Raw genomic sequence first — 27,958 nt, forward strand, 5'->3', positions numbered from 1 at the left:
CCCCCCCGGGTGGGACCCGGGTCCCGCGGCTCCTCCCCGACCCCCCCACGGGTGGGACCCGGGTCCCGCGGCTCCTCCCGACCCCCCCACCCCGTTCACGGGTGGGACCGGACCCCAGCCCCCTTCGCCACCCCCCCACGGGCGCTGAGGGGGGAGCCGGACCCAGCAGAGGCCCCTCCCGGCCCCAAATCCCCCCAAATTCCCCCCAAAACCTCGGAGCGCGGCTCCGGCCTCCCCCCCCCGGGGCTCGGCAGCCGTTTGGGGGTTTTTACCGATTTCCCCACATTTCCGTCATTTTTTTTTTGGGGGGGGGGGGGGGAAAGCAAGCGGGAGCGGCGAGGCGGGCGCAGTTTTTAAAAAGAAGAGCGATTTAATTTACACAGAAGTACTAAATGTACATAATTCTTTAAAAAAATCGTTATACACAATAAATACAGTACAAAAATTATTTTATAGTACTATATTTTGTTTCCGACTGTGATAGCGTTCACTGGTACCGGCGGGAGGGAACGGGGGGGGCGGACGCGTTCGGGGGGGTCGTTACGCCCCGGGAACGAGGACGGGGCTGGGTTTGGGGGGAGAATCCACTTTTTACCGTTTTTCCCCCCAAAAAAATGGGGATTAACACCCCGCCCCCCCCCCCCGGGCAGCAGAGTCCCCCCCCGAAACGTGAATTAAACGGGGTGGGAAAGGGTCGAACCCCCCTCGGTGCGACGCAAGAGCCCGATGGGCAAAATCCGGAGTTTTCTCCCCAAAACCGGGGGACGCTGGGGAGGCGCCAACCCCCCCCCCCCCCCCGGCCCCTTTTTGGGGTGAAAAGTCGGGTTTTCCAACGGCTGCGTCTCGCAAAGGAAAAATCAGGAGCTAACGATCCCAAATCCACGCTTCCTTCCAAAAAAAAAAAATAATTAAAATAATTAGAGATTAAACGAAACAAAAAATAACCCCCCGAAGAATTTAATATACATTTTTATATATTTATACGGATATATAAAAAAAAAAAAAAAGAAAACGCCAAATAGTCGCAGCCCGGGAATCGTCGTCCCTTATCGCTACCCCGACCCAAAAACTCGTCCGCTCCGTCCGGGAGCGACGCGATGAGGGGGATGACGCTTTTTTTTTTTTGCTTCCCGCCCCAACCCCCCAAAACCAGGGAAAATAAAAAAGCGCCGGGAAATTTTTGGATTAAAAAGCGGGATTTTGGGAAGGGGGGGGGGGGAGAGAGAAGGTTTTCGTCGGCCGCGGCTGGGCGTTGGTGAGCCGTGAGCAAGCGGGGAGGAATGCCGAGAGCGCGCGGGGAAAAAATAAAAACACATTTATGGGTTGTTTTTTTTGGGGGGGGGGAAGAGGCAAAAATCGGAAAAAAAGAGGAAAACGAACGAAATCGCTGCAGGCAGCTCCCCTGGCTCCTCTCCAGCCTCGTCCCGCTCCGCCCCTTCGAAATTAGTAAAGTTTTATGTTTGGTTTGTTTTTTTTTTTTTTGGTGGTGGTTGTCGGGTTTTGGAGGAGGGGAAGCCGACGCGGCCGGAGAGGAAGGATGTTCTCGGTTTCCCTGCGCGGAGGTTCCCTTTCCCCTTTTCAGGATTAAAAAAAAAAAAAAAGAAAAAAAAAGAAAAAAAAAAAGGGGGGGGGAAGCCCCAAAATAATCTAATAATCGTCCTAAAAACCCAACCCGATGGCACTTGGAAGTCGAGGTTAACTTATTGCCTCCGAAAGGGAAAAAACGGGGACAAAATACTCATTATTTGTCCGGGAACGGACAAAACACTTATTTTTTTTTTTTCAGAAGGGCGCGCTCGCGGCGTACAATCGCTCTTTTTTTTTTTTTTTTTCCCCTGGGTTTTTTTTCCCTAGGAAAACTCGGCCCTTCCCGGCATTTTCGGTGTTGGCAGGGCCGGGGGTGTGGCGGGTGGGGGGGGGGGAGCAGAAGCGGAGTCGTCCCCCGTCCCCCCCCCCCCCCGCCCTTTCCCCAAATCCGGAGGGATTTGCTGGATTTACGTCTCCTCCAGGGATACGACTCGCTGTAAACTTTCCTCCTCCTTGTAGCGATTAGTGTTTGCGTTTCTTTGCTTTTCTCTTATTTTTAACACCCACCCCCCCCCCCTCCCCCTTTGCTGAGGGTCCAAAAAATCCCGCGCGGTATCTAAAAAATAATTTAAAAGATAAATTTTTTTTTTTTCTTTTTTTCTTTTTTTTTATGCCAACGACTGCCGAGTCCTCTTTGGCCTCCCACCGGTTTGGATTCCCGACCTGCTGCCAAAATGGAGAACGGCCGGCCGGGGTGGAAAAAGAGAGCAGAGAGCGACGGGATAATTCGTTATTAGCGATTTTGTTACAGAATCTAAATTACACAAACACCTCCGGGCCCCCCCAGTCCGGTCTGCCCCCCCCCCCAGCCCCGGGGCGCTCGGTCGCGGATCGTTAAATCCCATCTCATCCCCAAAATATTCCACACCCCCCCCTTTTTTTTATCCTATAAACACCGGGGGGGGGGGATGCGTTTTCCCGGGACGCGTTCGGTTTTCCCGGCCCGTCGGGGAGGGGGGGGTGTGTGTGTTGGGGGGGGGGGCTCAACCGCGTCCAACCAGCAAAGAGCTTCTTCCTCTCCTCTTCCTCCTCCTCTTCTTTCTTCTCCGATCCCTCGCCCGAGCGTCCCGCCGTCGCCGCGCCGGGTTCTCTGTTATCTGTTTAACGTCCTCGCTCCAAGGCCACCGTTGTGATTAGGGGCAAGGTAGGCGTCCGTCCGGTGGACGGGAGAGGAGAAGGGGGAGGAAGAGGAGTTGTAGGAGGAGGAAGGCGTCCGGACGTTCTGGTTCCCGGCCTGAGGTTGCTGGAGGTTGAGGATGCTGTCGATGGCGCTCTGGAGGTGTTCGTTGAGGGAGTCGTCCTGGGGGCTGTCGCTGGAGAAGCTGGCGTTGTCCACCTCGAAGGATTCCGACTTCCGACGTTTGGCCGGGGGTAACGGCACCTCCCAGGCGAGTTCCGAACCCGAACCCTGGTCGGGGGGTTCCGGTTTTATCATCCCGCGGTAAAACTCGTCCTCGACTTCCGCAAGCTCCTTCATAAGGCCACCGGTGGAATCGTCGGTCTTCTGCGGAGCCGCGGCGTCCTGCAGGACGAGGGAGCGAGCGTCGCTCCGGTTGAAGAACAGGAGCTTGGAGCTCTCTTCCGATCGGCCCTTCTCCGCGGCGGGACTGTCCTGGCTCTTGCGGGAAGCGATCACGCTCCTGGATCCTTCCTCCTGCTTCCCGGCGAGGGCACCGGGGGGCTTGTCGGCTTTCGGGGCGCTCCCCTTGGGACAGGCGTCGGCGGGTTTCTCCGCCACGAAAGCGTCCACGTTTTCCCGGTACGTCTTGCGAAGGGGGAGCCGGCAATACGTCACCGCGGGTTTTTTCTCGGCGGGAGCCGGAGTTACGTGATCGACGGTGCCGTTCATCTGCCCCGCGCCGGAGCCGGCGGCGCCGGAGCCGTGCGGGTCGGGTCCTTTGATGACTCGGCACGCGGAGGGGGGCGGCTGGTGCACGGGGTCCAGGGCGGTGTTGTGCACCACTTTGCTAAGCCCGGCTTCCTGCTTAATTTTTAATTTGAGACCGATCCGGCTCCGCGCTTCGTAGGTTTTGATGGGGGGTTTGCTCCTGGAGGGCAAAGCGTCCTCGTCCCCGTCCAGGGAGGGAGAAGCTTTGGCCCAGGTGACGGACGGGGAGCCCCCGCTGTGTTTGATCACCAGTTTGGTGGGGTGGAGGGGGGGGGTGCTCTGCGTCGGGGCCGCTTTCAGGCTCTCGGGGGCCGGCGCGACGCTGGAGACGGAGGCCAGGGCCACTGAGGAGGAGAGGCTCTGTGAGCGGGACGAGGAGGAGACGTACTCGTCTGGAAGGGAAACGGGCGTTAGCGGGTTTGGGATCCCCCCCCCTCCCCCAGCCCCGCTTAGGTTTTTTTTTTCTTTTGTAAATTGTTAAATACATTTCGCGGCAATATTAGTTTTTCAAGTTTCCCTGCTCGCCCCGGGGACGCATTCCCCCCCCCCCCCCCCCTTCTCGCCTCACTCGGGGGAAAACGCACTAATTTCACGCAAATCTTCGTTAAGGAACCAGCCGGGAACAAAGAGCAGTTTCGGCCGCCGAGCTCTTTGGGCACAGGCGGCAGCGGGGATTATTTTCACTCTTATTTTCAACGTTTTTTCCCCCCAAATCGCCACCGACCCCGGTGGAACAGGCTGACACAGCGTCCTGCCCCGCGCAGGGTGCGGAGAACTCGGAAAAGGAGGGAAACGCCAAAAACCGAGGGTGCGGTCACAAAAGGGGGAGAAAGGAAGGGAAGAACTCGTCTCCCACCTGGTTTCTCCTTCGCCAACTGCTTGTCGAGCGCTAACATGGTCTTTTCTTCCTGGATAAACATGCGGTCGATCATCACCATCTCCGCCGAAGGACTGACTCTCTGCGGGCGGGGAGGAAGAGGAGGGGAGAGGGATGGGGAGGAAGAGCGGCTGCGGTTACACATCACCGCCTTAACGTTCAACGATCATTTTCCCCTCCCCGCCAGATTTTTCCCCATAAAGACTCGAACGCAGAACCGCGGGGCGAGAGAAATGCCAAACGCTTGCAAAGAGCGGACCGAACCGACGGCGGGGAGAGGAGAATTTACCCGTTTCGGTAAAAATCCGGGGGCCGAGCCCCGCGCCGCGGCAGGACAGAGCCCGCAGCCCCCCGAGGGCCTTGAACTTGACCCGGAAAAGCCGCGGATCGATGGGGAAAAGCCGGCGTTGGAGAAATAATTGGACCGGAGAAGGCGAGAGGCCGGACTCACCCGAGATTCCTCTAAGAGCAGCAGGCGGTACTTGTTCAACATCGCTTGCGTGCGCTTCAGCAGCTGGGTAGAGACCACTTCGAACTCCTCGTCCACTGCGAGGAAGAGGAGGGTGGGGAGAGAAGAAAGCCTGTGTCACCGGGTAAACGCGGATACGGGGTCGGTGGCTCTTTATTATTAACTTTTTTTTAGCAGAAGACCCCGAGAAAAGGGGTTTGGTGGGATTTTTAATTGGCAAGAGCCCGCCAAGGTCTGTTCTCGTCATTTCCCGAAACACGCGGAGGCTGGGACGAAACTTTAACGGAACTTTGAACTATTCCAGGTCAGAAAACCCTGGAAACCTTCCACCGTATCATCTTGGGAATGTCACTTTGTATTCCAGAGCGAAGGCCTAGACAGTTTCTCCGTTATTTTTGAAGTACTAAACCCCTCAAATTTTTATGGTTTTTTTTTTTCATCTCTTTAAAGCCCGCCGGCTTTAGGAGAGCTGCGTGCCGTCGCCGGGGAGGACTCACCCTTCCTGTAGTCCTGGGCGGAGGGCAGCATCCCCTGGTAGACGTGGTAGGGCAGGAGCCGCTGCAAAGCGTCGTCGAAAGAACGGAACGAGGTTTTGTAATCGGGATGCAGCACCGCACCTTGGTGTTTGTGCAACTGCTCCAGGAAACTGGGAGGGGAAAAATAAATAAAAAAAAAAAGAGGGTGAACTGCCGGAGGGATCCCAAACACAAAATTCCCTCGTTTCCAGCGTTAACGGCATCGCGCGGGAGAGCGGGCACGGAAACGGACGGAGCCGCAGCGGCGAGACGTTCTCCCGTGGTTTAAATGACGGGTTTCCCCCTCCCCGATGCGCTCACCAAGCTTCCTTGCTGGGCTGTAGCGTCGGGGTTTTCTTCAGAGCGAGCTTGCCGTCGTACTGGTGGGGGAAAAAAAAAAAGGACGGGTGAGAGGGGACGTCGGGGACGTGGGGTTTAACCCACGCCGGCGGCTGGAGCGAGCCCGGCTTTTGGGGGGATTTTTCCTCTTTTGAGGGAATCGAGAGGCAGGAAGGAAACGGCGGGGATCGGCGACCGGAGAAAAAGGAAACGGATGGGATCGGTTTGGGAGCGGTTTGGAACCGGGGGAAGAGAGCAAAAGGAGAAAGCGCGGATTACCGCGGGTTTTAAGTCGGGAGGAAGGCTTCCGCTCGCTTCGACAAAACAGATGTTGGTGCATTTAGAGGCCACTTAGGTTTATACGCAATACGTAAAACTTCGGGGTACTTCTATCTCGGGATATCTGGAGCTCCCGTGCTCCAGACAAAGGAGGAGCAAAGGACAAAGGACAAAGGACAAGGACAAAGCCGGAGCGTCCCCAAGCCCCCCCCGGCATCGTCCCCCCAAGCTCCTCCTTTAAGACGCCCCTCGCACGCCTCGGTGCAAACTCACCAGCGGCTGGCTTTGCACGGGGACCGAGGGCACGAGCTGCGATAATCCTTTCCCGACGACCTGGATCTGCAAAGGACCTTTCCCGAGGTTCAGGCCCGAGACAGAACTGATCACGCCGGGCTTAGTCTGAGGAAGAGACGAAAAGACATCGTTTCGTTTAGGATCCCGGAGCGGATTTTCACCGAGAAACGATTAATTGACGAGACACGCGGCGAGGAATCGCCTGCCGAGACAACCAAAGAGCTGGCAGGCGGGTTCCTCGCTGCGCCGGTCTAAACGCCCGAGTGCAAGATGTATTTTTGCATAAAAATAAGAATTATTCTAGTTTGTACTTCCAGAAATCTATGTCAACAGCCCCAGCATCCCGTTGAATCCTCGGCGAGTAACCGAGTCTCTTAAAGAGGAGGAAGAACAACGCCTCCCTCCCGAAAAGTTCCATTAATATCGGTGGGAACGGTTCATTTTGGATCATCTTTAGAGGTTCACGGCACTTCACGAGTGGAAAAAAACCACCCATTTCTGGAAATTAATTCTTCCTTTTTGATAAAGCGGAGGGGAAACACCGACAGATTTCCAGGTGGAAAACTCTGGGATAAAACGGAAACCCGTGGAAAACGCTTCCTCACCTGCACTGACTGCTGTATGGCAAGAGGCGTTCCCGACTTCCCCGGGGCTGCAGCCCCTTTCCCAGCCGAAATCGGCGTGGAAACGCTGGAGAAGGTTTTATTTTCCGCAGGCACCGGGGTGGTAATACCTAGCAAACGTAAACCAGACAGGCGCTTAAGTTCAAGCCTCGGTAATAAATAACGACGTCCCGGATTTTCACCCCAAAAGACTGAGGTTTATCAGAAGAAACGAGCTCGGACAAGCAGCGCGGTTCGATCGCGCCGACGGGTTTCACCACGAACCTGTGGTGGAAGGCGGGAGGGCGGCGGGCGCGTGGCTGTGCGCAGGGGCTGGCGTCGGCGTCACCGTCACCGGTTGTCCCTGGCCGCTCACCAGGACGGAGGACGACGGGCTGGTGAACTGGCCGAGCGCCGGGGAAGCCTGGCTGGTGGGAGGCTGCTGCTTCGTTTGCAGGATGATCCCCTGGGGCACCTGCGCAGGATTAATTTAAAACAAACAAACAAACAAACAAACAAAAACAACCCAGAAGTTGAAAAAAACCCCTCGCTCTAAACTCATCGCTTCCTCGTCCGCGAGCACCGTCGATTCGGCACGAACGCACGAGGAGGGAAGGGACCGGTCGCCGTGTCGGTCCCATCTTGTCCCCACAACCTCCGCACCGGGAGACGGATGAGAGAGAAGCTAAAAAAAGGCGTTTGCCGAGCTCCCCCTGGTCCGGCTCCGCGGGTCTAAACCACGGGAAGGGGCCCCGCGCGCTCAAAAAACCCCAAGTCGGGTCCTTATAAGGGGAGTTTGCTTGGAGCGAATATAAAATAAATAACTGCGGTTTAATTTTAGAAGTCTGGAGCTCGGGGTTTTTTTCCGGGTACTTCACCGGGAAGTCCCTGACTGCTCCCCCCCTCCGTCGGCGAGAGGGCCGGAGCGGTCCCCGAGCATCCCCCCGGGAAATAGCTGCACCCCACAGCCCCAGCCCCGACACCCGCACCCCCCCGAAATCACCAGCTCAGGCAGGATTTGACCCCTGCCCGGACAGGACAGGTCTGGGAGGGGGATGCGTTTATCACGGGAGAACGGGACGCGCTTTTATTTCTGTCGTCGCAAACGCCTTCTCCTCGTCTTAACTACAAACCAACACGTGAACCGCATCCGCGGAAGACGCCTCTCCTACGAACGCCGTACGTTAAGGGATGCACCTGCATTCCTGCGACGGCAGGCGGCAGAGCCGGACGTAACGCCACGGCACGAACCCCACTCTCGGCACCCCGAAAAAAAAAAAACCAACCCAAAGAACAAAGGGGGCCCGGGACCTGCCTGGGAGGAACCGGACGGATTTTTGCTTCCGATTTTGCCTTTAATCTCTCGTCTCCCCGACGGCGGGAGGCTCGCGGCCGCGCTTTGCCGCGCTAACCTCCCCTCCTGACCTACACCCGGCGTCGGAGACCCTCGACGGTCCTTATTTACCTGCTGGAACCTGTCCAGTATTTGCTTCTGCTGAGGAGCGGGGTTGGGAATAGCCGGGAGGGTTTGGAATTGATTCGGGACCATCGGAAAACTCCTCTGCTGCTCCGCGGTTAGGTGGAGAGCGTGGGTGGGAGTGGGAGGTTTGATCTGCCCCTGGGACGGAAACTGCAGTTGGAAGTGAGGGGAATGGGAATGCTGGACCTCCGCCGGCGCCGGGAGCTGGACCTGGAGCTGCGCCGGCGGCTGCGCGGCTTCTGCCTGCGCCGGCGGCGGTTGGAAGGGCGGCTGGGGCTGGGAGGGTGGGCGCAGGGGGTGCTGCCCCCCGCCGAGGGGGGACGAGGCCAGCTGGTTCTGGATGACGTAGAGGCCCGGCATGGGCGCCTGCGGGGTGCAGGAACGGGAGAGCGGCTCGGAAGGGGGCCGGGAAAGGGTCTGCGGTTGGGAGGGGGGGCGCGAGTGGGGCCGGGAGGGGGGCCGGGAGAGGGGCTGGGGCTGGGAGGGGGGCCGGGAGGGGTGGGGGGACTGCATTTGGGAGAGGTGGGCGGCCGGGAGCTGCGGGCTCTCCCCCAGGGGAGGATGAGGTAGCGAAGGGGACGGGGAGGCTCCAGGGAGCTTCTGCTGCCCTGCAGGTAACTGAAACAGAGAAGGAAAGAGGAAGAAGTTAGTCGAAGCTCAGGAAGGAGTTTTTGCCCTCGAAAATGCCCACGGGTTTCTCGGCTCCGCCAGACACGACGGCGAACCGTGCAGGCAGAGCGACCCGCTCTGAAAGCGGCTCGGCAAACGGTTCGTGAAACACCTCTGGCTCCTGCGGTAACGAAGCCCCCGGGAAAACGAGGTCCTGCTCTCGCCGGCCTGCCCTAGCACCCTCCCTGCGGGCTCTGGGTAACGCTGCCGGGGGGCACGGCACCGCCGCCGGACTCGCCCAGCCCCGAGCGTGCCCCGGCGTCGCTTTTAGAAGCATTTTTAAAGTCAGGGTAAGGTAAAACTACTTTTCTTCCTCAAAAAACATCCTCACCGCTGCCCCCGGGACTGCCCGGAGCCACGCTTGGACGTATCCTGCCCTCCTCTCCCACCGCAGCCGACGCAAACGCGAGGCTGCCGCTCCCCTGGGGACGGGGGTCCGTGCTGGAGGGGCTAACGCCGTCCGGGGGTTAACGAGGACGGCCCTGACGGCCCTCGGCATCCCGCTATTTACATTTCTGGGGAGAGATTCACCCCGGGAGCCGAATATCCCTCTGATTAATAGCAATTATAGTCCTTTAACTACCGATCGCTATGGAAATAGGAAGAATTGGCGGGGGGGGGAAAGGTAATGAAGCCTCTGGCAGGGACAAAAATGTACCAGACAGCGGCTTGTGAGCGTGAAGGGAGAGGAGAAGAAAAAGCAACGCAGGGCAGCAGCAGCTTTCAGGGTTAGTGAGGACCTGCAGGCAAGCGAGCGGGAGCAGCCGGAGCTCGGAGGGGAGACGGACGGACAGAGGGACGGACGGCGGGGTGGCTGGCAGGGGGAGGAGGAGGGGGGACTCCCCGACTTCATCCTGCACGCCCGGGGCTGAGAGTCGTGGTTTCGGGGCGTAGGAAGGGACCGGAGGAAGAGTTTGGAAGCTTTAAAGACGACCAGGGCAAAAATAAACGCCGGGAGATGTCTGACGTCACCCGAACCCTCTGCCGTAGCGCACGCGAAGCGCTCCAGCGCGTGCTTTTCCGCTGCCGGATCAGTTTTTCCGTACGGCAGCACGCTCTCACCGTTATCCATCCCCACGTTCTTCCAGGCACCAAAGAGAAAACCGCTCTCGCCCGCTCCCCACCGGTACGGCTGGCGAGGGAAAGAGCTCTCTCTGGAGGTGGGAGAGCGACTTTGCAGGGGAAAGCAGCGGGACCCGCCGCGTCCGACCACAGTCCGATAGCGCAACCGCACCGATATTTAGCCACGGGTCTTAATTACACCGAAATTAAAACGCCTGGTTTTAATTATGCGAAATACCGGGAGGCGACGGTCAACGTCAAGCCCAAATACCTAGAAAGATCTATCTGCGCTACTAGTTACGCCGAAAAAAGTTCAAATGGAGAATTTTAAGGCTTCCCACTCTTGAAATAACAATATTAGAGAGCGTTCGCTCTCTTCCCGTTTCTTGGATAACTCAGGGACTTTGGTGGGTCACGGACCAGCACCCACCTCTACGAACACGAGTTCAAGAGTTAAAGAAAACCCACAACGGTTCGGATCCGGCGTCTGAACCGTCACCGAACCCTTTACCAACGTAGGTAAGACCAGACGAGACGTCCGCAGCCCTGGCTGGACCGACCTCGACCTCCAACGCGTCCGCAGCGGGGCATTTCGCGACGAGACGCTGCGCGTTGCTGCCCACCCGGCTGCCGTCGCTGCTTCTAGAGCCGCCCGATTGTTTTTTTTTTAAAAAGGTCTGACACGAACTAACGAAGGCGGAAAAACCCTCAGCGGGGAAAAGCCGGACCGACGCCGTGGGCTGAGCTCTACCCTGAGCTGCAGACGGAGAACGGGGCGGACGCCGGCTCCACACTGACAGCTCCATGCCGCGGCGGCGGCTTCGGTAGGACCCGTCACCGGCTCCTCCTTCCAAAGGCGAGCCGGTGGCACTCGACCACGCGCAGAGCGGCCCCGAGCCCTGCTCCCGGCGACTTTAGGGAAGGAACTTGCCGCCCTACGGCAGGAAAGGTAACACGTAAAGAATTAAAACTACACGCCGGAACGCTTCTAGCGGGTACGGCGCGTGAAACAAGCCCGAAAGCGGGGCTCTCCAGAGCCCGCCGCGCTCGGTGTCGCCCTCCAAACACCCAAAGGGCTGCAAACGCCACGGCCACCGCCCGGCGGGGTTCTACTTGCCTGCTGTAGGAACATCTGCATGGAGTCCTGGTTGATGACGGTTCCGGCAGTTGCCTGCCCCAGGATGATCTTCTCCGGGCTGGAAGCCAAACTGGGGCTGGGCTGGGAAGTGACGGGCTGCTGGGAGGGCGGCGGGGGCGGCGGGGGCGGCACGTTGAGCTGGAGCGGAGCGGGAGGTTGGGAAGCGGTTTGGACGGTGAGGATGGAGGACTGGTCGGCGTTGGGTAGCAGGCTGGCGCCCGAGGAGGACTGCGGCTGGACGAGGCCGGGGCTTTGGCTGCTGGCGGCGGAGGCTTGGATGCTCACCGCCTGGCCGAGGTTCTCGGTGGCGTTGAGCATGGCCACCTGGTTGGGCAACGTCACCCCCTGGATCACCGTTTGCCCCGTCTGGCCCAAGGAAGCGGCCACCGAGGGTTGGCTCTGCGTGGTCAAACTGCCCGCTAAGGAAACGGGCATCTGGAAAAGAGCCGGCTGTCCCACCTGGCCAGGCTGGAGCTGGATGGGAGCCGAGAGTATGTGCGCGGTGCCGTGGGCGTTCTGCGAGGTGAGCACCTGGCCCAGGTTCAGCTGGCTGGCGATGTTCTGGTTGGTGAGGATCTGGGCCGGCAAAGCTTGGTTCGTTATCAACTGTCCGCCCGGCCCTTGGCTCGTTATGATGTGGGCTTGCCCGCCGGGGTGGGAGGTGGTCAGGATCTGCCCTCCCATGTTGGCCTGCAGGGCCGAAAGCTGCTGGGGGATCTGCACGGCGGAGGCGCCCGCCAGTTGCCCGGGGAGGAGGAACTGGTTCTGGCCCTGCAGCATGGCCTGCGGGACGTGCTGGGCGGGAATGACGATGCTGCTGCCCTGGTTTAGCAGGTGGACGCTCATGGGTTTGCTGAGGGCTTGTTGCTGCGGCGGCGGTTGCTTGAAAACGTTGGCCGGAAGCCCTTGGGGGAAGCCCGAAAGCACCACGTTCTGCCCGGGTTTGCTGGCCATGAAGGTCAGGTTCTGCTGGGCCTTCTGCTGCTGCAGGGCGGCTTCGTTCTGGATGGTCAAGGTGGCGTTGTTGGAACCGAAGGGCTTGGGGGTGATCTGGTAGAGCTTCTGCTGGAGGACCCCGGCGGGTTTGGGTTGAATCGGGGTGGGCGTCCTGTGAATGATGACGTTTTGGGCCTGCACCAAGGGGCTGCTCAGGTTGGAGGTGACGGTGAGCGGCTGGGAACCCTGCGTCCCGGACACGCTCCCGAACATAGAGTTCCCGTTGAGCGTCGTGGTGGCCACCGTCGGCAAATTCTTCTGGATGACGAGACCGGCGCTTTGCGGCGAGACCCCCGTGGAGGCCAGGGTGACCTGCTGCTGCTCGGGCGCCGTCTGGGTGATGTAGCTGCCGACGGGCATGGTGGCCACTTGGGAGGGCTGAACCTGCTTGGCGATGATCTGCTGCGTCGACTGGTTGATGGCCATCACTTGCTGGCCGACCACCTGGATGGGGCCGATTCCCAGCGTTCCGCTGGGGCTGCCGTTGGGCAAACCTTGGAGATTGGAGATGGGCTGGATGGTGACGTTCCCCAAGCCGACTTGTTGGAGGAAAGGCTGAACGCTGATGGCCTTGTTGACGACATCCGCTCCTACCGACTGCTGGACCAAGGCTTGGTGAGTCAGGACGGCGGGTTGCTGCAGCCCGATGAGGTCGGCTCCGCCGGAAAAAATCTGCGGGGTTCCGTCGGAGGCCGTCTGTACCACCGGCTGAAGGGTGGGAAGCTGGAAGGGGCCCAGGTCCAGCTCGGCTTCCGCTTCCAACGTCTGTTCGGTGATGTTGGCCTCTTGCAGGCTCTGCTGGAGGATATCGCAAGGCTGGTCCGAGTTCTGCAGGTTCGTCCCGCCGCCGGAGGGTGACCCCAAGATGTCATCTTCTAAAAAATCGAGGTCCACGCTGGTCGCGGGCTGACTCTGCTCGGTGCTCAGATGGTTGCCGGAGGACTCTTGTACGTGCAGCTGGGAGATCGCCGGTCAGAGAGGGGGAGAAGAAAGAAGAAGGCATTGAGCTCAAACGCGGGGAAAGAGGGCTTCGAGCCGACTCGCTTGACGGCTTTCCCCAGCCGCCTCGATTTGCGAAGCGGGGAAAGAGGTTTGGCATCCCTGGGCGAGCCTAAACGAGCGCGTGGCATCGTTTGCGAGCGGGCGAGACGGCCCTCAAACGGCTGGCTGTAAGCGAGGGAGTTAATGGCATCCCAAGGATGGTTTGATCGCTTTTTCACGCGCTGAGCAAACTGAAAAGCTCGGAAAATACCCCTCGCCTTTCTTACTCTTCAAAAATTAAAGCGGTGTTGGGATGGGAAGGGGAAAATTTCACATTCTGGAAAGAAACCTAAAAGACTCGATGAAAACCCAGCCCTTTTCTCGCAAGAGACGTTTGAGCAGCGGCCGAGTTCGCTCGGCCACAGGCTGCGGCGCGTGGCCTATAGCCAGGGCGTAGGGAGGGGGGTCCTGGGAAAATGGGAAAAAACCCAACCCTAAACCAACGGAAAAGCGAGGTGCAGCCTAACCTCAGAGCCCTCAGGTTTTGTAAAACAGGGAAGGTAAAAAAACCCCGTAAAATAAATAAATCGAAGTAGAAGCAAACCTCAACTCGTAAGAGAAATTTATGGGTTACAGAACCCCAAAATAAAGCGCAATGGAAGAAAAAAAAAAACCCACCAAAAAAAAAAATAATCAAGACTAGTATTACAATGTAACTGGAAATAGAGTGGGGGGGGGGGAAAAGAGACCTTCATGCTTGAATGTTATCCATGCAGAGTAAGCCATGCTCTTTGGGGAAAGGAAGAAAAAAAAAAAGGATTTTTTTAAGAATCTACTTCCACATATTTCACCTTCGCTGCACAGGGGTCTGCAAGGAAAGGGAGCGCTCCGGCCTTGGGGGGAACTAGGAGGAAGGGGCTTTATTTCTTTTTTTTTTTGGAAGCGTTCTTCCGAATTATCTCTGCCGCCTTTGAGGCGTGAGCGCACGGTTCCACCCTTCTCCCTCTCCACCTGATTTTTCTCTCCTCAAAGCTTTCCCCAGGTTGAAAGCAGATTTGAGAGCTGCACGCGAAATCAACTTTTCTCCCCTGAGATACGGGGAACCTGGCGGAACTATTTCTTCATAAATCCTGGGGAATAATCCCTGCGTCCTGCCTCTTTCGCTAGACCTGGGAAACCAAAAAAAAAAAAAAAAAGAAAAAAAAGGGGGGGGGGAAAGGAAAGGTTTCTAAGCTGACATTCCCCAAGTATAAATTAAAAATACATACCCCAGCACCTTCAAAAAAGGCACTGGCTGCATCTCCTGTGTTGTCCAGGAGATCATCACTGTCAATCTGTAATTAAAAAGATTTGATTTACTTTCTTTACATATAGTATGAAAAAAAAAGAAAAAAATATTAAAAATACGCATATAAAAAAAAAAGAGCGCAGTGCTGATGAGCAGCTGAGCTCTCACTCGCTGCTCTGAACTCGCAACTCTGAACTTGGGGTTTTCTTTCTTTAGAAAGACTCATCGTTTATTTAAAAAAAACCCAGGAAAATAAAAAAGAGAGTTTGCGGTAAAGGTTTTGGTGAATAGAAACGAGTCGTCGCTCACCTTTTCGGATCCATGTAAAAAATCATTCAAGGCCTGAGGGTCGCTGCAAAACAACAGACGAAAGCGTTTAGGGATGCACCACGTCACCCGCATTGAGTCGGGAGCGAAGCGCGTGTTTCTAATTAACGCATTAACCTAACTTCGCACGCTCTGAAGTGCAATAACTAATTACGTACAGCGATTTATACTTCAGCGGCTCTATTATAGAGAGAAGTTACCGTATAGGTGCTGAGAGAAGGTAAATATCCTCCTCCCGGGCGGCTAACGCTGCCTCGTCCCTCTCCTGTTAATTCTGCAAAGCCCCGATTACCAACAGTTTCATAATCGCAATAAGCCCCGTTGGAAAACGAGCCGTTGACAGGCAGTTTGTCAAAAAAAAAAAAAAAATAATTTGGGCAACCTGTTAACGAGCGTCCCCAGTATCAGAGAAATGGGATTTATCCAGGTTGTATCCAGTGGGAGAAGCCAAACGCGGGTTGTGCCGAATCTCCTGCGGCACAGCCCGGAGCCCTCTGAGGAAAACAAACCGTAAATCGGGAGGAGAGTAATTTTGGGACGCTTTGGAGGATGCTTTTGGGCTCTGGGAGACCCAACCTGGCACTGGAGGGGCCCCGGGGACGCACCCGGAGGTGGCAGAAGCCCCTTCCCACCCCTACGCCTTCCCCAAAGAGAGGAGGCGAGAGACGACGAACCGCCGCCGCGTCCCGCTTACCAAATTACATCTAGCAGGCACCGGCCGTCTTCATCATCCATGTCAACTGCAGAAAGCAGAGAGAGGGGGAAAAAAAAAAAGAGACACACACGTTACCGTCAGGAGAGCAAAGGGGTTGGGAGCCCCAAACACCGCGCTCTGGTTTTCCTCCCCAGTGATGATGATGGTGCCCCGCTGTTAGCTGACGGTGGGGGGACAGGGGACCAGAGGACACCCCAAAAGAAGAACCCACCGGACAAGAGGAACGTCGACGCTGTTGGAAAATCATTGCCCCCCACCCCGATAATCGATCTCCGTTGGAAAAGCTGGCGGTGGCGAAGTCGCCCATCCTCACCATCGTCCCTCGAGCGGCGGTTACGGGTGACACGAACCAGCGGCCGAGGGACCCGCTCGTCCCTCCGCCACGCTCAACGCTCGGCCGGATAGATTTCACCGGCAGTTCTCCCACCCGGGCCTTAGGTTTCACCCTGAAACCCAAACCGGCAGGTTTTCGCCTCGTTTTCACCCTGACCGAGGGGAACCGGTGACACCGGCTGGCCGTGCACCGGTGTACGAACCCAAACCGGCAGGTTTTCGCCTTGTTTTCACCCTGACCGAGGGGAACCGGTGACAGCGGCTGGCTGTGCACCGGCGTACAACGGTCCCGGACCCTCGACACCTGGAGGCGGCGCGAGTTGGATCCCGGCGATGGCTCGACAACACCTCATATTTAAAAATCGCCTATTTATGTGGTTTTATCCCTGAAGTTTCGCTGTGGCAAAAAAAAATTGGGAAGAGTTTTGCTTCAGAAGGCGGAATTAAGGATTTTCCTGCCGATAACCTGAGATCTGGCGCCGGGCCTGCCCCTCGCAAACCCCTTTTCGTGAGCAGGGCTGGGAAATAGCGGGAGTTTGGGGTTGGTTTGGGGGCGTTTTGGATTTTATTTTTGGCATTTCCCCTCTTTTCCCTCTGATCTGCCCCACAGCTGTGGTCTGGGCGGGGTTTGAAACTCCCTAATGAGAGTCAGGGAATAAAAATCAGAGAGGAGAGCAAAAAAAAAAAGGGCGGGGGGGGAAGGAGAAAAAAAGCCAGCTACCTGAGTAGAAGATACAGAAAAAAACTCGCTGCGGGACAAACGCACCTTTCGTGGGCTGAAGTTCAAGGTTTTGACCAATCTGACTTCAATAGTTGTCTGTCGGCTGTAATTATTTTCAGGACCTGCAAACGAGTAATCTAACTACGCCAGTGAAACTTGGCTAATTACTCTGGAGAAGCACTTTGGAGCACGCACCGCTCCGCGTACAGAATAGAAAGAGCCCGCGTGTTTTTAATTCTCCCCCAAAAAGACGAAATTTATAAAGTTCCCTTAAAGAGCCGCACTAAACCCGCTCACTTTTACCTGCAAAGAGCGCCAGGGAGGAGCCGACAGCATCGCCCCAGCAGATGTTCTGTTGCCATAGAAAAGAAGTGAGCGTGATGTCACGAGCGGCGCCGCGGGGCAGGGGAAGAGACAAGTTTGGGAATCTAAAATGCTTAAACCCCCCCTAAATAAATGATAAACGGCGACGGAAGCACTTACTAACGTTACTTTGCATCCGAGTCACGCTCGTAACGCCACTCTGGAGGCAGAAAGAAGTGGGTTTCTCCACCGGAGCACTGTCCGCGGCCGATATATTTAGAGTATTTGGTAGTAGGATGAGGAGACAATGTGATCCAGCGAACGGGTCACGAGATAAGAATTCCCAAGCCCTGGATCTATTCCCACTACTGACCTTGCCCGGCACTTTAACGCTCGCCTGCTTTCGGTCCTTTCCTCCTCTGTAAAATCAAAAATCCCGACAGCACGGCTTCGGAAAGGCGCGGGGATCTGCGGGCGAACATCCCGAGATAAACTATCTTAAATAAGTTTGCTCTTTAACGGTAAAACACGCGGCAATTTCACTAAAGTCACCTCCGGCAAAGCGGTTTTCTTTCCGTTTGCACGAGGACGGTAAAACAAGGTGGTGGTGGGGGGAAAAACCACAAACCAAACCCCGCTTTTCCACGTTGTCATCCCCCGTTCGTTTTCATCTTCGACATTAAAAATTACGTCGGCCCAGAAACGAAGTAAATGTGCGCGGGGGGTGGGGGAAAGGCAGCCAGAAATCGCTGCTGCTCGCAGCACGATGCCTGCCAAAAAGTGAAATAACCCTTTGAAAAAAAAAACAAAAAAACACACCACACACACAAACCCGGCAACAAGGAAACTTTTTTAACGCTGGAAGATGTTTTCCAGCCCCATTTTGCTTTTACGCTGGATGGCGGTTTTCCCCATTTTGTTGATGAGAAGACAGAAGAACAGATTTTTGGCAAAAGCCGTGTTTAAGTGTTTCGGTAACAGCTGCGCTCTGCGTGCCGAACCGACGGCAACAACATCAGACGCCGCAGCTTTTTCGGCGGATCCTCGCTCCGCGCAGGGGCCGTTTGGTGCCAACGGTAGTTCTGGCTGGGTTTTATTAGACGATAACGCTCGACGTCAGCCTATTTTTAGATCTCGCACGCACGCCGCACGCTCGCGGAGCTGGGAACGGTAACGTGATGTAAGGAAAAGCCTTTTCGCCGGCGTAAATGTTAACGGGGAGGAAAACGTCGAACTTTACATCCCAGTAAGCTGTCGAAAAGGTGAGGAGGGGAAGGGGAAAAAAAAAAAAAAAAAAGACGCGCTTTGAGGAGGTGACAAGTGGTTTTCCTTCTCCCGCTGCAGATGCGAGGCGCATCCCTAATTCCCCCCTTATCCTGGTGAGGTCTCGTCAGGAAAAGTAATCCCCTCACCTCGTTAAATCTGGGAAAGAAGAGGGCGCAGACCGAGCGGGACGCGCGGAACAACGTCACCAGAAAAGGGACGGGGGTTTGGTATTTCCAGCCCGTTGTTTAAGAATAGGAAAGAAAAGAAACTTTCTTTTTTTTTTTTTAAGAAGTAGATAGAAAAGGCGTCGGTCGACTCGCAGCTCGGCCGCGTCGTTAGGGAACCATCCTGCGAGAAATCTCATTAAAGCCACCGGCCGGCCGGCCCCCCGCTCCAGCGGAGACAAGAAATATTCCACGGTTATTGACACCAGCAGTATCGCAGCAAAAAAGCCTGGAAATCTCAGGAAAAGCAGCTCCGTGTGATTTACCCGCGGCTCCCTCTGACACCAACTACGACCTTTAAAACACGAGTTGCTTCAACACCAACAAAAGTATTTTTGGGGGGGTTTAATGAAGATAAGAGGAAGGCATCGAGTTTTGTTGTAGTCAGGACGCTGGGGCAAATCAGGTGCTTTCGGTTAATTAATATTTCTTACGATGTATTACGATAGAGAAGTCACAATTTAAGGACGGATGAGGTAAAAATACGAAAATGTTTTTGGGAAATTGGCTTTCCACAAGCTCCGCTGAAGCTCCACGTCTAGCAAGCCCGAGCGTTTCTCCTCCAGCTTCAAGAATTAAGTCCTCCGGCGAGGTTTGCTCCCTTTCCCACGAGGCCAACGTCGCTCTGCTCATGGGGAAAGGGAGCACAGGGGATACACGGAACCAGAAAACGAGAAGAAAACAGGTAAAAATCATCACAATAAGCTCCAATCCTCCGTTGTCTCCGACTCTGCGCAGCCTTTTACACTGGGGCGAGGTGTAAACGTCGTCAAACCGAACGATGAAGCGGTAGGACGTACGTCTTTTCCTCACCCGCGCTCTTAAGACAAAACAAAGACAATTTTAAATCCCACGGACGTGACTTAAAAACGTTAAAAATGACTTTCGAGGGGGTCCGGCCCTTCCGAGAAAGAGAATTTTCGGTCGCAGTCACTTCAGAAAGTTTTACTCCTACTGAGCATCTACTTTTTCCTTCTGGCCACAATCCCTTTTGTTTTCTCCAGGTTTCATTCTCTTACCGCAGGGTAAGCTCCAATTGCACCTGACGTACCAAGTCTATATCCTTAACGCCAATTAAGTGTTTTCTTTTAGGTTTTTTTTTAGCTTTTACTCGAGTTGACTTTTCTCCCTGCCATCTTCTCAGGCTTCCACAGGTAGGAGAAGCCGCGGGGTTCTGCTAAGAACACGGGCAACTCTTTAAAACCCTTGGAAAACGATGACCACCATCGATTTTAAGAGTTTTTCTTGCTGAGGGATGATATACTCAGCCAAAAAAATGAAAACACCCAGTTTTTGACAGCTTCATAAATCATGTTAGCAACAGCGGGAATTACGAGGGCGCAGAGGAGAAAGAAACAGCCCCTATTTCGCCGGTATCGTCCTCATTTTCCGGCATCCCGGCAGATTTATCTATTATGCACACAACAAATACAAAAGGAAAAAAAAAAAAAAAAAGGTGGCGCGCGCTGGGCAAACCTTGCAAAGACAAAAGCATCTTCCGGGGAAGAAAGGTGGAAACGATAATTTTAATTTCCCCAGAGGACCTGCCTCCAGGGATTTGCGGAGTCTGCAAGAATCCTGCCAGGGAAATCGAGGAAATCTCGGCTCTGCCGGAGCGACCGGCAGGAACGCCGGGTCCTCGCCCAGCTGCCTTCACCGCGTTTCCTCCCGCGGATGGGATTTAAGGAAAGGATTCCTCCAAAAATCCATCCGGTGCTCATGTTTCTAAGCAAACAAAGCACCAAAACAGAAACTAAACCGCGTATGTTTTATTTTTCACGGTACTGAGAAATATTTGAAATATAAACAGTTCCCCTTTTTTTTTTGTTTTTGGTTTTTTGTTTGTTTTTTTTGTTTTGTTTCCAGCAGGAACTTAAAAAAGGAAACAGCCCAAATTCTGAACATACCAACGACAAGTGTCTATTTTTAATGGATAAACTCCGAATTCGCGTTCCCGCTCTCTCCCGATCTCTTAATCCGGCGCAGGTTTGTTGTGCCGTTCCATAAATCCTTCTCCAAGCGAGATCCCAAGGCAGCCGTCACCGTAGGAGAGGACAGTCGGACGCCAAAGTCCCCTCAAGCGGTGACAACTCCATTTGGAAAAGTTTTGGAGACGATGCCTAACGAGCAGCAGAGTAATAAGGGAAATAGCGAACGAGGTCCTTAGGGCTCCGCGCTGTATCCGCGGCCGCTCAAGGTGTTATTAAACCACCGTTTTGACCCGTGATATTAAAAAAGATAAATATAAATCCACTGCTCGGAGCTGGGTGAGATTTTAATACTACCAAAATATGAAAAGGCTTCAGCCCTGCCTCGGTTTTCCCAGCCCGCTGCCGCTCTTCCGGACGGATAACCCTCGTTTCTCGCGCGCCACGAACTCGCAGGGCCAGGAGGAGAGCGCTCGTGTTTCGCTAACTTCTCGGTTTTTACCCGATTACGGCTGGGAGATAAAGAACGTATTTGCTTTACGTGGTCATACTGTAAAGGAAAAAAAAAATTAGAGGAGTATTGTACCAACCACCCCAATAACCGAGGAAAAAAACAACCCCAAAACCAGCGTAAATGGAGCTTTTAACAGCAACGGGTCAATTTTAAGTGTTAAGGAGCAAATCTGAGAAGCTGAGATGGGATTTGACAAGGAACCAGAGATCCAGGCGCTCCGGTGCCACGTCCATCATCCGCGCTCAAACCCAGCACCCGTTTCCTGGGAATCGAAAGCAATAAATGAGCTTTGCGCGTAGCCGACCGCGAACGTCGCCGACCGCTTTCTGAAAGGCTACGGGACACACGCGCCGCCGCCGCCGCCAGAATTGGCGAGAGAAAACAATCCATCTTCCCCGCACATCGGCGCTCTTAATAACATCTCCTGTTAGCGACACGTCATCGTTCTCGTACGGTGAGGTGACCCTCGCGACTCGAAGCCGAGGGATTTTACCTTTTCTCATCATTTACCAGGCCGCCATCCTTGCTGATGATTTTCTACCGCCAACGCTTTTTTGGTTGTGTGGTTTTTTTGTTTTTTTTTAAAATCACGTCCGATATCCCCTGTTGTACGCGTCGCTGTTCCGGTAACGTGCGCTGCCCTGCGTAGGAATAAGCAGTTCTCAAAAGAGAGGCGCATAAATTAGCTCCCCGTATAGATGAATTCACGCGCGCGCTCTGGCAGTAGGTCCTGGTAACGGGTTTTTTTTTTACTGTTCCTATACCAAAAAAGCCCTCCAGTTTGCATATTCCGGTGCTTCAGCTAAAGAAGAGTAATTGCGCTGATGATTTTAGCAGTTTCATTATCAGCGACGGCGCCTGATAGTTAAATCGTAAGTTTTCCGATGCACTGATTTATAACCGTCAGATTCCAGCTGACTATCTAGAAATATAAACCCAGGAGCCTAATAAACAAGTTAAAATCGTCTCTGCCTGTCATCGCTTTCCTATAATCTAGAAGTTAGCAGAAAATTTAAAAAGCCATCGCTCTCGGCGACAAATACCAGGAAAATATAAAGCGTTGAAGGAGCCTTCGGCATCTTGCAGGGAATTTGAATCCAATTCCTCCTGTGCTGTGAAGTACGCGGGCAACGTTAGATCCGTTTTAGAGCCTTTTAAAATTCCAGCCACAAGGAATTCAGGTTTCCAACTTGTCCTGAAAACAGGCTTCCCTGAAAACAGGCAAAACCCCATCTTTCATTACATAAGGGGCGGCTATCGCATTTTTGAGCGGACTCCAGGAGTTCCAATCCCACGAATCTCCAGTAAACGAAGTCAAATTTGAGGTGACTGCGGTTACTCGCCTCTCGCTGCGCCGTCGAATTTCTCCTCGTTCGCTTCTCAGGACGTCCCCGTCACGATTAGCTCTCAAATACCCAAATAAAGAGTTTATTTCAGCGTTTGGGATTGTACCGATAAAGGAATAAATCCCGGCAGCGGGCTGGCAGGGTTTGAGAAGCTGCCGGTTCATTTCCAGCCCGAGTCCATGCAGGGACGAGACACGAGCAGCCGGAGGAACCCAAGTCCACGCGCTTTCCGTCAGGGATTTCTGCTTTATTTTTTTTAAAGCTACAAAGATTCGGCGCGGAAGGAAAACGCTTTTCTAACTCTGTTAGTAGACGCTCTTGAGCGGTGAAAGCAAGAGAGTCGTAAACGAGCGATTTGGCACTTCCATCCTCCTTCCCCGGGAAATTATTCTCGACGACAGAAAGCCGATTCCTAATCGTGCACCCGAAGCTTAAAGCGTGTTTTTTTTTTTAATCGCTGTTTCCAGTTTTACAGGTGGGAGAGTCCCCGCTTCCCCACCGAGACCGCCCGGGGAGCGGCAGAAAGAGGAGGAAAACCCCGATTTTGGCTCCCTGGAGTCACAAACGGACGGCAGCTGCAGGCGAGGGCCGTTCGAGAACAGCGCTGGACTTTTTTCTACGGGAAAGAATATTTACGTACAGTTTCCAGGTTAACTATTACTCCAAAAAACCCCGATTAAATCCACCAAAGTAAGTTCTCCTCCTGCCTCGCCTCGGCGTTAACTCGCTCACCGTCGATCCATTTTTACGCACAGGACGACTCTTCCCTTCGCGCGGGCGACGCCACGCCGAGGACGCTCCCGGATCCCGAGGTTTTGACGGGAAATATCCCATTTCTGGGTCAGGGAACCGTTTTCCTCCCGTCGTCCCGGGCCGCCCTCCCCTCCCCCCTGCGCGGGACAGGATTTACTTGGAGCTTTCTTTTTTTTTTTTTTCTTCTCTCAAAATCATTTCCAGACTCGCATTCCCTCGACCGCAGCAGGAGGAGGAGGAGGAGGAGGAATACAATGGGAGGCAAAGTGCTCGCTTTTCGGGAAAGGAGGGGAAAACTTTCCGAGGCTGGAGGGGGGGGCAGGGGGCAGGAGGAAGAGGATGAGGGGAAGGAGCTCGGCAAACACTTGCCGTGCGGAGAGAGCAAATTGCAGAAAGAAAGAAGAGAAAAAAGGAGAAATCCGCTCACTTAGACACAGGAAACGGGTCGGAACGTGTAATGTCTCACTGAAGAGCTTCACTGGCAACCGGCTTTAATGAAAACCGGTAAAACACACCCAAACGCCGACGGTTTTCTGAAGTTCTCCCAGAATTTCAGAGCAAAAAGAAAAGCTTTTTGCAGGTGAACGCACCATCACGCGCAGATCTATGACCTTTCCGTCAAAACCGCAACGAATGTTTCAGCTACTTATGGTAGCAGAAACAACTTTCAAACACGCGCTGAATGTAAACTGAAGTATTTTTGCCGTCCTACGGCCTCTGCGGCTGCTCCCATTAGCCACAAAAAGTCTTGTTTTCCCCTCCCGGTTCTCAGTTCTCTCCGGATGGCAACAAACCCAACAAAAATCAGGTCAATTTGCTGCTGGAGAAGGCGAGGTGCAAGAGCTGGAGGGGGGGGAGCAGGCGAAGGAACCGGGGCTCACAGGGAAAACGTTGGGAAGTTGATGGGGGGGGACAGAGACAACCCCTTCCCGTTTCGCATCCATCCGGAGCCGGTCACCATCCCGTTATGAAATTCTGGGGTTTTGATACCTCACGGGGAAAGGGCAAAAAGGTATTTTTCACCCTAATAAGCTGCAGAGAAAGGACGGAACTAGATGAGGAACCCGGAGGGAATTCCGAAAGGGCGCAAGCTCCGCAGCCACGAATTTAGAGATAACACGGTCGCGAGGGCGAAGGGGCGTCGCAGGTAACCTGCGGCCGGCGGATGACATCGAGTATTACGGAAGAAAAGGCAAAGGAATAACAATTCCGCCTGCGGATGCTAAGAGAGCGAGCACGCTCTCCAGAAAAGGGCTTTTTGCAGCCCAAACTAACTTCAAGAACGACGGTGAGGAGCGCAAGTCGATAGGCGAAGGGAAGATTCGCTCCTTTTATCGTCGGATCGGGAAAGGTGCGGTCTCGCCCGTAGCCCGGTCGTGAAAAGGCTCCTCAGGCTCCGCATCGGGACAGAAACGTTAATTCTCCCGATTGCCGGAAGAAACGAACTCGCCGCAAAAAGCAGACGGCGCTGGGGGAAAAAGGGGAAACGCGAGGGAGTCGCTTCCGCCGGGATGGGTCGGAGGTGCTCGTCGGGCAGCGCCGGGTGCCGCAGCCCCCCGTTTATTTACGGAAAAGGTACGAAAAACGGGCAAGAAGAACAAAAGCTTTCCCCGCTCGGCTTCGCCAGCAGGCCTGGGCTGGAAGGACCACCTCAAGAGATGAAACGATAGCTCAGTCTCCATAGCAATCACTCGCTCTGCCGATACCACCGATATGACTACTGGCACACGGGGACAGCTCCCGAGGTTTATTTATTATTTTTTTTGGGCACGTGTCATGATTTTGTGGAGGAATTCTGGCAGAAAAAAACGTTACGGAAACCGCCCCTCCGCGCCTCAAACTCGGTTAGCGGCTCTAAAACCATTTCTAACCCCGTCGAGGATGGACGGGGCGTTTATTCTTAGCCTACACCAACTTTTAGCATTACGGGCCCGTTAAATCGTGAAGCCCTGATAAACTTAACGAAGGCAACGCAATTAGCCAGCCGTCATCTCGCAGCTCGTCTCCTTGAAGCCTCAGGAATTAAGGGACAAGCTTCCAGCCGCGCTCTTTTAGTACCCAAATCGGAGGGAAAAGGCAAGTGAAACAGGACTGAGATGGAACTGTCCCATTTTAATGTTTCCACATTAATTATCCGTCCCGAGGAGGCAGCAGGAAAAGGGTGTTAAAACGTAAAAATAAAGAGGGGGTGGAAGAGGACACGTGCTCCGGGTTCACGGAAATCTCCAGCTCCGCACCAAAATACCTGTAAAAAGTCAGAGTGGCTCGTGCCCGTGACGGCAACCCGCCCGTTTCTTAAATCAAAGATTCCGCTCTACTACAGGATGAAATTCAGCCACCCCTGAGAAAAATCCTACTCCGCTCACGGAGCGATTTTGAGGATGGATTTGGAACGTTTCTCTTTCCTATAAAGACTTAAATTTAGCATTCAGCCTCCCGCATCGTGAAAAGCCAAGCGGAAAGAAACGCCGAGTCCCAAACCGATCCCCTCAAGTTTTGGTTTGTGGGTTTTCCTTTGGATTCGGGGAAAAGAGGGAAGCGCTCTGGAAGTCCAACCTGATCCGCACGATGGGAAACACCTGACACAAGATAACAAAGTCCCCACAAAAGCTCCACATAAAACATCACCACACTCTCTAGAACCCCCCAGACTTACAGAAATCAGCTCTTTCTACTCAAAAAACCCCACTTTGCGCACTATTTAAGGCCTAAATCCCCCCAGGATGGGGGATTATTTAGGGTTTCCTCGCAATACAAGACACAGAAATTAACGTTTTTCGTCTGCGGAGATTCCCGGTAAAGCCGAGGAGTCTCGGGGCGAAGACGACATCGCAACGTCAGCTTGTGGGCACCGAGGACGTTTAACTTCATTTTCTGGGGCAAAGTATTTCTTTGCGCACACGACGGGACCCCGGAGGCAATTTCCCCCTCTGGTTTTGATTTTAAAAAAAAAAAAAAAAAAGGACACAAGGAAATCCATTGCTGGGGGGGTTGGACAACAACTGAGGCGATTGGTAAAAAAAAAAAACTGACAGATTTGCAAAATTTTGGCTGCCGGCACGATTTGAGAGGGATCGTTCACCTGTTATTGAGATGTTGAACAAGAAAGCGGTGCTGGGTAACGCTCAGGGTAAAGCTGCCCCTGTTACCTTGTCCTCTCACTCTAGAAATAATAATAATAATAATAATTCAAAGATCAGCACGATTAGTTTACGAACCGACAGCAAAAAAAGTATTTTAGCATCCAAATGTAAACAGCAAGCGTCACCACAGACCTCAGGGGATGAGGAGCCAGCACAAAAATGACATCGTTACGTCAAATCCGCGTCCGGAGCCCAGCCCAGCCGAAGGGGTGGCACCCCGGTACCCCAGCACCCTCCTCGCACCCCCGGCACGGCGTCGGCAGCTCCGATGGGTGCCAGAGCCACCGAAGTACCGTTTGAGAGCCCGACTTTGGCCACGGCCCGTCACATGAGACGAGGCCGTGCTCGGTACATGAATTTTGGGGGGGAAAGGAACCCAAAAGCGTCTCCCCCTGCCTCAGTTTCCCTTTGGGTCAACTAGATCTTCCGCCAGTTCAACTGCTACTCTTCAGCAACAGAAAAAACAACAACAACAACAAAGTTACATGAGGGTGAACGGCACGTCCAGGCATCCAGAGACTGAAACGGCACCAGAAACGAGGGCAGACGGGAGACACGGAATTACCGAAAACAAACGGAGGGAAAACCTGCCCCGAAAGGAAAAGCCGGCGTGTTGTATTTAAATATTAAGAAAACTACGGAGCCCGCAGAAACCAAAACCACAACCACACGCCCGGAACCGTTCACGCAAAAAGGGCAAAGCCAAAACGCTGTAGGAACGGTAAATACATTTGGAAATTAAGCTGACAAATGAAAACTAGAAGAGAATTTGAAGAGCAACGAACTGTAGTTTATTCAGCTGATGTATTTTTAACGCACCGAGGAAAACTCGGGAGCCGTAACGCCCCGTAAAGGCGCCCGTTTGGTCCCCCAAACCCACGCAGTCACTTTCACCGGCGGAGCATCCCCCCCCTGCACGGTGTTTTCCCCTCGACCGACGGGTACCGAGGGGACGAACTCCGGTTTGCGGCAGCAGGCCGGAGCACAAGTTTGCCATTTCCCGGGAGGGGAACCGGGAAGGGTTGGGGCTCCCGGAGCCGCGGGCTCGCTCGCCGGGCAGCGACGGTGGCGGCGGCGATGGAGGGGTTGGGTTTTATTTTTGGGTTTTTTATTTATTTTCTTTTAATCCTGACAGCGCAAACCTTCCGCTTCCCCTCCGTGTCTGCGCTTCCAGACACATCCGAGGGCATCCCTGCCTCTTCCCCGGGAGGAAGAGGAGGAGGAGGAGGAGCGGAGCGGGGACACCCAGGCCGGCGGCAGCTCCGCAACCGAGACAGCGACACCGAGTCACGGCAGCGAGAACCGGCGGCCTCTCCCCGAGCTCACACCCCCCCCCCCTTCCCCTCCCCGCCCGGGAGGAGGTGGGGACGAGCAGGGCGCTTCCCGAAGGCAGCGGGGACCGGCGGAGGGGGTTACCGGCGGCCCCCCCGCCCCCCTCCTCTTTTCCACCGGGAGGGTGCGGAGCTGTAGGGGGGGTGTTTGGCCGGGGGTGGGGAACGGAGGGGCGACGTCTCCTTTTGGGGAGGTACATTGTATTCCGGAGACGTGACCCGCAACCGCCGCACCGGGAGACTGTCCGGGGGCGGCGGGGCCGAGGCGCTGGTGGGAGAGAGAGGAAGAGGAGGGCCGGGCCGGTGGCCGGGGAGGGGGCAGCCCCCCCTTCTCCCGCCGCCGCAGGTAGCGGAGTTAAAGCGATTTAAAGCGAAATTGCTGCATTGTAAGAAACTCACCGTGATGTTTGAGCAGCAGTCGGCGCGGGGTCTCCCAGACATCCCCGCACGGGCTCCGGAGGCAGGACCCCGCCAGGCACCGACACATAGAGGTTCAGCGCGCTGCCTGATCGCTGCCTGCACCCCTGCCCGACGGCTGCGGGCAGCGCGAGGCGGGGGGACACGGACACACGCGCACCCCCCGGCAGCGG

The 27,958-nt window shown here is 54.8% G+C and overlaps 2 protein-coding genes across 5 annotated transcripts in view; one reads left to right on the forward strand and one right to left on the reverse strand.

Annotated features, from left to right (window-relative positions):
* LOC142599056 (tyrosine-protein kinase receptor UFO-like) overlaps positions 1 to 2,425 on the forward strand; it is a 6,957-nt gene extending 4,532 nt beyond the window's left edge. The window contains exon 7 of the mRNA XM_075738611.1: positions 2,397 to 2,425. Within this exon, the coding sequence (XP_075594726.1) occupies positions 2,397 to 2,425 (29 nt within the window). The remainder of the gene's footprint in view (positions 1 to 2,396) is intronic.
* Positions 1,142 to 27,919, reverse strand: BICRA (BRD4 interacting chromatin remodeling complex associated protein). Of its 4 annotated transcripts, none has more exons than XM_075738547.1 (14): positions 27,768 to 27,919; positions 15,486 to 15,531; positions 14,774 to 14,816; positions 14,445 to 14,510; positions 11,179 to 13,152; positions 8,316 to 8,948; positions 7,136 to 7,325; positions 6,854 to 6,981; positions 6,228 to 6,353; positions 5,658 to 5,716; positions 5,319 to 5,467; positions 4,804 to 4,898; positions 4,332 to 4,434; positions 1,142 to 3,867 (listed from the first exon to the last, which is right to left on the reverse strand). In XM_075738547.1, the coding sequence occupies exons 1-14, from the start codon at positions 27,853 to 27,855 to the stop codon at positions 2,681 to 2,683; spliced, it is 4,887 nt and encodes a 1,628-aa protein (XP_075594662.1). In that variant the 5' UTR covers positions 27,856 to 27,919; the 3' UTR covers positions 1,142 to 2,680. The 4 variants fall into 4 exon arrangements, with proteins under 4 accessions (XP_075594662.1, XP_075594665.1, XP_075594664.1 ...); XM_075738550.1 differs by lacking the exon at positions 27,768 to 27,919 and adding an exon at positions 16,606 to 16,665; XM_075738549.1 differs by lacking the exon at positions 14,445 to 14,510.
* Between the last annotated feature and the right edge of the window lie 39 nt (positions 27,920 to 27,958).

The sequence above is a fragment of the Balearica regulorum genome, chromosome 34 (assembly GCF_011004875.1).
Source record: "Balearica regulorum gibbericeps isolate bBalReg1 chromosome 34, bBalReg1.pri, whole genome shotgun sequence".
Taxonomy (NCBI): domain Eukaryota; kingdom Metazoa; phylum Chordata; class Aves; order Gruiformes; family Gruidae; genus Balearica; species Balearica regulorum.

Excerpts from the sequence above, each read along its gene's own strand:
- BICRA (XM_075738547.1), bottom strand. The coding sequence starts at position 27,855 with ATGTGTCGGTGCCTGGCGGGGTCCTGCCTCCGGAGCCCGTGCGGGGAT. Across the intron at positions 13,153-14,444 it reads CCTTTTTTGAAGGTGCTGGG|CTGCACGTACAAGAGTCCTC; the intron begins GTATGTATTTTT and ends GCGATCTCCCAG. Across the intron at positions 5,717-6,227 it reads CCGTGCAAAGCCAGCCGCTG|TACGACGGCAAGCTCGCTCT; the intron begins GTGAGTTTGCAC and ends TTCCCCCACCAG.